General features: G+C 48.3%; 1 protein-coding gene across 1 annotated transcript; it reads right to left on the reverse strand.

Annotated features, from left to right (window-relative positions):
* Window positions 1-6,580: 6,580 nt before the first annotated feature.
* Window positions 6,581-8,672, reverse strand: LOC123166787 (serine carboxypeptidase-like 34). Its single transcript, XM_044584587.1, has 4 exons — window positions 8,321-8,672; window positions 8,066-8,173; window positions 7,867-7,962; window positions 6,581-7,763 (listed from the first exon to the last, which is right to left on the reverse strand). The coding sequence occupies exons 1-4, from the start codon at window positions 8,655-8,657 to the stop codon at window positions 6,784-6,786; spliced, it is 1,521 nt and encodes a 506-aa protein (XP_044440522.1). The 5' UTR covers window positions 8,658-8,672; the 3' UTR covers window positions 6,581-6,783.
* Window positions 8,673-10,730: the final 2,058 nt, after the last annotated feature.

Raw genomic sequence — 10,730 nt, forward strand, 5'->3', positions numbered from 1 at the left:
TCCGACTCATCATCTTCGTCCAAATTGAACATATCAGAAGAAGTGGATTTCTTTTTGTTCTTCTTTACGGCTTTGGTCTTGGCCCTGGCCTTCTTGGTAGCTTTTTCATCATATTTTTTATTCCAAAAGGCAGATTTAGCCTACAACAAATTACAACAAAGGTTGGGAATTTCCAGATTCTATGAACAATGAAGTAAAGTATATAAACCGGACAGATTTACATCCGGTGCTGGGTTGAGTGTGCAGAAGGGATTCAGACCCACTTGGCTGCAGCTCTCCAAACTTTGATTAAGAAGAGTCTTAATCATCTCATTGACAGCTTTATCAGTCAAAGTGTTGAACTGTAACACAGTGAGTCTTTGGTGTCACAGGTATATGTACACATTAAACCGGACCGGCGGCTTAAAGATATGATTCTCCAAGCTACCCAGCATCGAACCAGGTCAATCCCGGTCAATCCATTGCCCGGTAGAGCTCTGACCTTTGAGAAGGTAGGCGCAAGTTTGGCCCGTTCAGCAGTGGTAAGCCGGTCGGGGAGAGGATGTTTTGGGTTGAGCCGTTGGTCACGGAAGCCGGGCATGGGGTTCTCATTAGTAGGAGAAGTATCTTTGCATTAGAACCAAGTTTTGTTCCAATCCTTGGGATGGCCTGGAAGCTTGGCATAAGGAAAAATGGCGTCTCTGCGTCGTTGGATTGAGATCCCTCCAAGCTCCTGACTGGGCCCATCAGTAAATTCAGGTAAAAATACTCTCTAAAGAGTTCAATGCTAGGTTCTTCTTGAAGGTATACTTCGCAGAAGACTTGGAAATTGTAGATATTTGACACGGAATTGGGTCCAATGTCTTGAGGATGAAGTTGGAAAAAATGCAGAACGTCACGGAAGAATTTTGACCTGGGCGGTGAGAAGCCCCGGTTCATGTGATCAGTAAAAATGATCACTTCATCATCCTGTGGTTGAGGCCTGACTTCATCCGGCTTGGGAGCACGCCAGTGAATGATGTTTTCTGCTGATAAGAAGCCAATCTTGACATACTCCTGGAGCATGGCCTCAGTAACAATGGATGGGACCCAGTCACATCATGTGACGGTCTTAGTCATGGTTGGATGCACAGCCTACACAAGGCGATTCAAGATGTTATTAAACCGGCAGATATTTGGCGACTTACAAATTATTGTTTAATTCGTTGTACAAGGCTAATGGTTATGGAGATACAGTTCAAAATATGCAGTTGTTAAAGCCAGAAGGATATTACAGAAGTTATTGACTATAAGATAAATGATGGCGGCTTAAACGGGGCCTAATGATATATAATGGGTTACGGTTTATGTCATAAGCCGCCATGACAGCGTTGGTGCTCCGGATTGGTCAAAAGAAAAATTTGCTAAAGTAGTGGACAAACAGATTTCACAAGTTCAAGCTATATTTTTGGATCTATGGCAGTTCAGAAAAGTAGTAAAATTCTAGCCTAAAGTGGCGGCAGTGGAAAAATATGGGTGCTCTGATGAGATCTTCTGTGAAGAGATGTTATTCTAATGATAAAAGCAAGTGCTAAAACTACTTCCGCACAAGGTTCGTGGCTTATCCAGATTAAAAGCCACTGGATTTGAAGAAAACAGCGAAGAACAGCAAGAACACCGATGAACTACCCAAACCCTAAAGGCGGATCTGAGATGGAAGGAAAGGTGCACTTACGGAAGATGAGGAGCAGCGATGGCGCGCCGGAGTTTCTGATCCAACCTGGTCGATGCAGCGGCCTAGTTCAGTGCAGCGGTCGAAGGTCCCGACGGCGGAGCTCGAGCGGCAGAAGAGATGCGAGAGGAAGACGAAGGAAGGGGTGAAAATGATAAAGACCCCTGTCCCTATTTATAAGGGGGTGGATAAAAGGCATGCGCGGGAATCGAGGAGGCGAAAATCATCATATGGCTATATGGACGCCTCAGTTTTCGGGAGGTTCATTAAGATAAGTATCAATTAAGATGTTTTGGGCTACGTGCAATATTAATGCGAAATGACGTCATGGCGGTTTAAGAAAATTCTGTGAGCTGACGTCACGGCAGGTTACAGCAAGGTTTATCAGACAAGTGATGCAAGATTGTGACAAGTCAGGTATTGAAGATTGATGTGAACAAGTTCAAATCAACCTGGGGCCTAATGTTGGGGATATAACTACTGGGTATGAACCGCCCAGGAGGGGCCAGGTCATACCACTGGCGGCTTACCAATGAAGGTGACGGATCATACGAGCCCGTTGACGGCCCAAGACCCAGAGGTGACTTAAGGCCCAGGGGAATGAACCGTCATGTATGTATGACTTGTATTGTAAGGCAAGTGTAGTTAGTCACCGAGCCGGACACGTTGTGGATGAGCCGGTCGGGACTCCGTGAACCGCCGGGCGTCAACCTGTGTATATAAAGGGACGACCCGGCGGCGGTTTAGGGCAAGAAACAAGAGATCGAGAACTAGGTCAAGCGTATTCGCTCCTTGGTAATCGAAACCCTAGCAATACCATCTCAAACTGGATTAGGCTTTTACCTTCATCGCAAGGGGCCGAACCAGTATAAACTCTCTCTGTCCTTTGTCCCGATTAACCCCTTTAAGCTAACCTAGTTGCGATGGCTCCACGACTAAGTCCTTCTGCTAGGACATCTGCCGTGACAATTCCATGATACCCAGTGTCCATCTTCGTTGGTGGCGGTGGAGCATGTTGGATGCATGGGATCAGCAGGACTCCGGCACGCGGTGTGGTTGTGGTTGGTTGGTGTGGCGAGCTAATCTCGGGTTCGGAATAGGTCAGCTGCTAGCGCAAGCATAGCTAGGTCTTGGTCGGCCTGCGACGGGGCGCTTACGAGCGTCTTCGCCTTCCTGAATGAGGGCGAGAACTTGTTCCTTCTCAAATGCTCCAAAGGAACCCTCGATCTGGTTGCTTTTGGATCAAACGATGGCGGCATATAGGTTGTGTGTGTCTTGATCCCTTGTTTAGTGGCTTGGTGGTGATGCGGCTGCTCTTCTTCTTATTTGTTGGTGTCGCCTTGGTGTGGTCTAGAGATTCTGTCATTTTCCACCTGTGATCATGGTGGTGGGTGTGCATGGTGAAGCGATTCGGCTTTAGACTTGGCTCCTTGATGTTGCCTCGGCGCATATGCCTCTTCACCCGGGTGCGGATTTGGTCACTCACTGTCCTTCGGCTATGCCCCTCGAGGCATCGGTGTTTGGTCTCGACAAATTGGAACTCTTTGTATTTCTCCTGTCAGTGAGGAGACCCAAGAGGATGGCCATCTGTTTCCTTCTTATTTCGGTGCTTGCCCTGTTGTTGTCTCGATGTAGCTTTTCTCTTACGTATGTGATTGGCTAATGTAATCCCTTGATCTTGTATTCTTCACTCCTCTTAATGAAATGAAAACAACAATGCTGCCTTTTGTCGAAATACATCATGAACCACCATCTGGTCACATCGTCCGACCAACAGAATCTAGTAATTTTGTGGAGCATTGCCCAAAGAGAAGAACAATCACTACATCGTGATGATAAATTTGCATGGGTGCTCGAGACAGATTTCGAGAAGTGCCGATGTTCAGAGGTGATGGACTTGGGTGACCAACTACTCCTTCTCACCAAATTCACCCGGGAGCACAACCAAGATGTTGGTATATCATTGCGATGACCACATGATTCAAGGAGGGAACAACGGTGTCCATTCGGGTATGGGTCAGACTGTACATGTAGGTGCGCCGCCAAAAACTTCCAGCTCGGATTCTCACTTCTCCGTATAGAACCCAAGATTTTGAGTAATGAACAAATTTCTTTATATAAAACCGGTTTTAAGATTGACTGATGAATAAAATTTTCTTGGCATATAATTACTCTTTTTCTCAAAAAGAGGGTTAAATCCCCATCATGTGCATCAGTTGGTACACATCGATATACCGTTTACCAGAATATCACCATACATTGTGTGCAGATTTCTCTTTGGTAATGGAGCGCGCCAATCCATATAAAATTCATAAATAAAATAATTACGAAAAGTGTAACGCCCACACATGTGGGGGTTAGCCAACTCACCCACACGCCTCCATCACCGTCCAGTAACTTCTGCACGAATCTTGGCACGAATTAGCTGATTTTGTATGCCACGTAGGACAACTCGCGTGTGTGATGTGTGAGAGAGGTCGCCCACACATCTGTTTTACCACACGGAGGGGTCGGTGTGTGGGCGTTTAGCAGTTCGCCCACACACCAGTTTTCAGTCACGCACAAGGGCTGGTGTGTGGGCGTTTGCCATCTCGCCCACACGCCCGCCTCCTCTCCCACACCCAAGCTGTCAGTTGTCATGCGTTTTGCAGTGTACATGGCAACCGCCCTAGTGTGATTGCAAGCAGATGGCAACTCTCTCTTTTTTTTACCCGAACATGTCAGTTGCCATATGTTTTGCATGGTACATGGCAAACTGCCCTAGCGTGCACGTAAGCAGATGGCAACTCTTTCTTTTTACATGGCAACTGCCCTAGCGTGCTTGTGAGCACATGGCAACTCTCTCTTTTACCCGAACATGTTTTTTTGCCATGCCTTTTTTTGTAGTGCTACATGGCAACTGCCTAGTGTTAGTAGGGGGCAACTCCTAAAGTTTTGAAATCATGGCAACTGCAGTAGACCAGACCACACATGGCAACAGTTGTAATTGTCCAACAAATGACAATCTGAAACTTTGACCTGAGATGGCAACTGTAGTTGTCCGACATGGCAACCGTAGTTCAGCGACATGGCAACTGCACTTAAACGAACATGGACGAGGGTCCGGCCCATGGCAACTGCGGGCGCGCGGTAAAGTGTCACGTGGGGCGTGCGGGACCACGAGGTACGAGGCCTGACGTACCGGGCGTGTAAGAGGGATCGGGAGGGGAAAAAAGAGGCGTGTGGGCGCTAGTTGTTTTGCCAACACACGGGCATGTGGGCTGGTCCTCTTAGGCGCCACACAGAACGTGTGGGCAGATCCCTTAACGCCCACACGTGTGGCAGTTATCGGCGTCTAATAATTAATATACTTAAAATAATTAATCGAAAACACTAACGTCCACACGTGTGGCAACATTGCAACTCGCCCACACGCCTGGATCACCGTCCAGTTAAGCTTACACCAATCTTGACACACCGAGGCAGTTTTCGCGTGCCACGTAGGACAAGGCCGGTGTGTGGGCATTGGAGAGGTTGCCCACACGCCCCACAGCACGCGGTTGCCAGCTGCGCTGTGTGGGCGCTAGTTTCTGCCCACACAGCCACCACCTAGTCCACGCGCGCGTGGGCGAACTGATTTTCGCCCACACGACAGTCGTACGTTGTTGGATGGCAACTGTAGTTGCGCGTACATGGCAACTAGGCAAACACACATGGCAACTATGATTCGTTTGCTAAACGGCAACTGCAGTTGTGCGTACGTGGCAATCAGATAAACATACATGGCAACTATGATTAACCAGACTTGGCTACTAGGTAAACACACATGACAACTATTTGTTTGACCATATGTGGTAAGTAGTTAATCATACACGACAATTATATTTTGATTACACACGGCAACTACCATAAATTAGACATGGCAACTATAGTTAACCAAAACAGAGAGAGTTGCCATGCTTTTACAACCATATTTGCCATCCAGGATAACTACATCTGCCATCCCGGATGGTAATTAAGTCGTCATCCCGCGGGTACCTAATGTAGCTGCGCCAGAACATGTGGGCATATTTGCTTCGTGCCACACGCACGGGGTGGGGATGAGTAGCACTTGTTGGGTGTGTGGCATGAAGTAGCTGTGCCCACACGTGTGGGCAATTCTACTGTTCGCCCACACACAGCCCGTGTGGGCTGCCCCCTACTCATGCCACACACGATGTGTGTGGGCGAATGCTTATTATTCCACACGTGTGGTGGATATCGGCGTCCTAATTAATATTCTTGTGTGGAGTTCTCTGGTAGTGAAGAGTCTTAAGCCATATAAATGTCATCAACAAAATAATTAGTACACTCTTAGTGAGAAAATATTATTACTCCCTCTGATCCATATTACTTGTTGTTTGAGCAAAAAGTAATATGGATCGAAGGGAGTACTTGGAATTGCGTTACAAATGTATACACTGTTTTTCTGTAGTGACCTAAATCAACTTTTTAAGTGACAAATCTTGCGTAGAATGAGAGTAAGTACTAGCTAAGCTTATAGTATAAGATGGAAATTTTGCGCTCACCCTCCTACACTTCCTAGCATACATGTGTTAATGGACTAGCGAAAAGAAGTGTTTGTATCTGTATTTTGCAAGGATTCTATTATTATTACTATTATTATTATTATTATTATTATTATTATTATTATTATTATATTTTGTAGGTTTTTTGGGGGGTGATAACATTTTCTAGTTGCTTATACAAAAATTACTCACTTAAAACAACTTTAGGAGTGCAGGGTTTGAAGTGCACGATTGGATTGTTCTTACATTTTGAAACATGAAATTGTACTGTTTTTTAGGCTTTGACAGACTTGTACGCAAACTAGTTAAGCACATTGAAACGAAGATCAAACAAAAAAGCACATTGAAACCAAGGAGATCGCATGTCCTATTAATTAAGTGGAAAAATCTCAACAGGCTTTGAGCTCTTTTTGGAAAGAAAAAAACATCGAACTAATGTTGAGCTCAAGGGTTTTGAGCTCTAACCTGACCTAGGAATTGAACCTAGCTAGCTGATAAAATCAAACGATCTCTAAGCACGCAGTGGGTGCTAATGAATGAATGAAACTAAGCGACAATGGCCTTGGCAGAGAGCTCCTCGCCGGTGAGGAAGTGCGCGAAGACCTGCCTGGCCTGCACCGGCGTGATCATGGGCACCATGTGCCCCGCGCCGCGGACGGTGACGAAGGTGAGCCCGTCGTAGACCACCGTGTACCCGCCCACCTGGTCGCTGGTGAACCACTCCCTCCACTCCTTCTTCGTCGCGAGCCCGAGCTTCTTCAGCGCGAGCCGCGTCGAGGTCACGGGCACGCGGTCGTCGGTGTCGCCGCTGAACACCCACACCCGTATACCGTCCTTCACCAGCTTGCCGATGGCCGGCAGGGTTGACGCCGGCGCGTCCGTCCAGTTGGTCAGCGCGTCGCTGCACGGCTCCCAACGGTACGGGATCGCGCCGGAGACGTTGGCGTGCAGCGCCTTCTGCACGTCGGCGCGGTTCATGTAGTCGAGGATGTGGTAGTCCCCGCAGGGGTCGTACGCGTTGTAGTAGGGCCTGCCGCCGCGGTGCAGCTTCCCCAGCGGCGTGCCGGTGCCGGCGAGCTTGGAGCGGCGGCGGGGGGAGGCGGTGGAGTTGACCATGGATTTGGTGCAGGAGGGGGTGTAGAGGCTGTAAAGGTCGATGTCGTTCATGGCGTTGAAGAAGTCGTTCCAGGCGCGGTCGCAGGCGTCGCTCTCCATGCCGTCGTCGGGGAACTTGCAGTTGTTCTTGACGGCGGTGTAGACCTCGTCCGAGACCACGGCGTGGTCCCAGGCGTAGTTGATCAGGCCGCGGTCGTCGGAGCTGGCGTCGATGGCGGCGTTCCCGATCAGGATCCCCTTGAGGTTGATCTTGTGCGCCCGCGACGCCTTCTTGTTCATGTGGACGATCTTCTCGGCGAGCTGGGGCACGTAGTGGCCGGCGTAGCTCTCGCCGGCGATGTACAGGTCGTGGCCCTTGAACTGCGGGAACTTGTCCAGCCAGTTCACGAGGAAAGAGTACGCGTCATGGGCTGTCACAAAGCAAGATCAGATCAGATTAATTATCACACCTCGTAATTCCATGAAAGGAATGATGATTAGATCTATAACTAATTGACATTTATCTTGGCCTACCGGTGAGGTTGTCGCCGAACTGGCCGAGATCGGCGGTGGTGTTGGTGTAGGAGAAGCCAACGCCGGCAGGGGACTCCAAGAACAGCATGTTGGCCTCTGTTCAACAGTCATCAAAGAGAACAATGGTGCACGATTAATCAATCGGAATGAACAATTATTACTACATGATTTGCTTGTTAATCATGTAACTAGTGCGTACCTTTGTTCCATGAGTGGGGATTCAAGGCAATCTCGGGCTTTCCCTTCTGGATCAAGAAGGGGCCAAGCTCCATCATCGCTCCGTACCCCACGGACGAGCATCCAGGTCCTGATCAATAAATTAGCCATTAGATTAGTTTCATGTCATGCATGGAACTCAATGGAATGGAATGGAATGGATGAAGCAACACTAACTAGCTACTAGCTCGTAGATCGCATCTAGCTAGTACTACACAAAACAATAGTTATAATCTACCTCCGTTGAGCCAGAGGACGAGGGGCTTCTTGGCGACGTCGTGGGTGGCCTCGTAGAGCCAGTAGAAGAGGGCGCGGCCGTGGGTCTCGTTCACCGTCACGTAGCCGGAGAAGTGCCGGAAGCCCACCTGCTCCGTCTGCCCCGGCAGCATCTCCACCCGGTCCGCCTCCTGCACCTCGAAGATCTTCTCGAACCCGGGGTGGTGGTGCCTCGCGGCCACCACCGTGACGGCGGCGGCGAGGAGGAGCACGCGCAGCCAGCTGCTCGACGACGAAGTGGCCATGGCTGCAGGCGCGCGGCTGCTAGGGCTACTGGTATCAACTGGGTTGGTGTCCATGCACAGTGTATGGACGCCTATATATATGCTCCCGGCCGAGATCGATCAGCTGGCTGGCTGCTGGCGATCGTGGAGGGGGTTTGTTGCTGGTTTGTTGGAGGTAGGTGGGTGGGATAGGGTTTGTTTCTGGCTTTCCGACGTGGATAGGGCTTGTTTGTTGGAGACGAGTGCTAAAGACTTGCATGCGTTTGTTACAAAAAAGGCGTGCAACAGATTATGTGCAGGAGAAAATTGTTTGTTCCATGGTCATCGCGTAAATATGTCGCCTTGGGTTTTGGACTTTGGAGGGGGGGGGGGGGGGGGGGGGGGGTATGAACTCCTCTCTCTTTGTTTTTTAGTTGTGAACTCCTCTCTGGTGAATAGATTTAGTCATCCTGCCATGTCGACCCTAAACCCTAAACCATCGAAGGTCATCAGGCGCGCTCTAGCATCAGCAACGGCTCTAGGGTTTTTCAAAAAGCATGGTACGACCGTGAGGTACGAGTGAATGCGCTCTTACCATCGCCGTGTTGCATTTTGGGCAAAAACAACATGGCGTCAAAGGCTCGGTACGTCCAGGTGCATCTATCTAACTTTATAACTTTATTACAAATAGAGTTTTATCATTTAGAGCATCTCCAACAGGCGCATAAAAGTTTCGCGCGCTAAAATAGTTTTCAGTAGGAGGAGACGTTCCCGTCGACGACGAGGCGCCTACGGTGACTTCGTAAATTTCAAGATGACATGACGGCTCAGTCTCTCGAAGGTGCTCATAGGGGTAGGGTGTGCGTGTGTGCATTCATAGGGGTGAGTGTATGCGCGTATGTATGAGTGCTTGCATTTGTACTAATGTTCAAAAAAATAGTTTTAGCGCGCCACTGTAGCACTTTTAGCGTGCCGGACCCAACTTTGGTTTAGCAGATGCCCAAAAACACGCGCCAAAAAAACATGCAGTGCAAATTGTGAAGCGCGCGCAATCCTGCGCCCCAAATTTGCAGCTTCTAATAGCGCTTTTTAGCGCGTGCCCAAACTTCTTATGCGCGTGCACTATTTTACAGCTTCTCCTGGAGCTGTCCGGCACCCATAAAACCCGAATTTTAGCGTGCGGAGCAGTTTTTGTGCGCCTGTTGGAGATGCTCTTATGCCACTAGTCGTGTCCCGCTAGTCGGTTTTGCCACTAGGAGTTTACACTGCTAAAAAAAATGTCGTCGCTCTTTAGGCGCATGCTCAAAAATGCCACTAGACACCAATATTGTCAACTCAAAACCTGTCTAGCGTGTTATATGACCAAAGTACACATGGATCAACATGTCAGCTCTCCCTCTATCTCACTACGATAAAGTTTGGGTCCCATTCGATCCCCAACAACGTTCTTACTTTCCTCTTTATCTATTCGCTTGCTTACTCCCAACAAGTGGGGTCCACACTTTATCATTGTGAGATACAAAGAGTGATGTATGGGTCTAGCGGTATTTTGGTCATATAACATGGTCAGCGGGTTTGACCTGATAGTAACGGTGTCTAATGACATTGTTGAGCAAACATCTTATGAGATGGTGGCATTTTTATCACTTGTGTCTTCTAGTGGAAAACTAACTAGGGTGACACAACCAGTGGCATAAATGATAAAAACCCTTACAAGTAAGTCATGACATCTATGAAACAACAAACAAGGCCTCCTTCTCTATTCTAATAAGGTTTAAAATGTCCGAACAATATGATAGGAAGGGGGAGCCGTTGGGATGATGAAGGGGGTGGCAACAATGGTTGGAATAGAATGGGCAGGTAAGTTGGAGATAGAATGTTGTGAATGCTTATAGGGATGCCCCAAACTAAAATCAGATATGGTCGGATGACCAGATTGAAAAGAAATGGATGTGTGAATCACAACGGTGCAGAGATCGGTCGGTTTAACCTCCTTTTCAAAAAGGGAAGAAGAAGAAAAACTCAATGATACTAATATGCCAGATGTCAACCCATCTGCTAGGAAATGACTAGCATTGAGCTCAAATTCCGGAGCTGGAGGAATTAAGAATATGGAGGAGGCTATCGTCCCGGTTGATGGTTCATCTAAGGTGGCAAATATAGTGGACC

The sequence above is a fragment of the Triticum aestivum genome, chromosome 7D (genome assembly GCF_018294505.1).
Source record: "Triticum aestivum cultivar Chinese Spring chromosome 7D, IWGSC CS RefSeq v2.1, whole genome shotgun sequence".
In the NCBI taxonomy this organism is placed as follows: domain Eukaryota; kingdom Viridiplantae; phylum Streptophyta; class Magnoliopsida; order Poales; family Poaceae; genus Triticum; species Triticum aestivum.

What these genes read in the sequence shown, in the direction of transcription:
- LOC123166787 (XM_044584587.1), bottom strand. Translation starts at nt 8,657, where the DNA reads ATGGACACCAACCCAGTTGATACCAGTAGCCCTAGCAGCCGCGCGCCT. An exon ending in CGTCCTCTGGCTCAACGGAG is followed by an intron (nt 8,174 to 8,320) that starts GTAGATTATAAC and finishes TTTATTGATCAG; the next exon opens with GACCTGGATGCTCGTCCGTG. An exon ending in TCCCCACTCATGGAACAAAG is followed by an intron (nt 7,963 to 8,065) that starts GTACGCACTAGT and finishes ACTGTTGAACAG; the next exon opens with AGGCCAACATGCTGTTCTTG.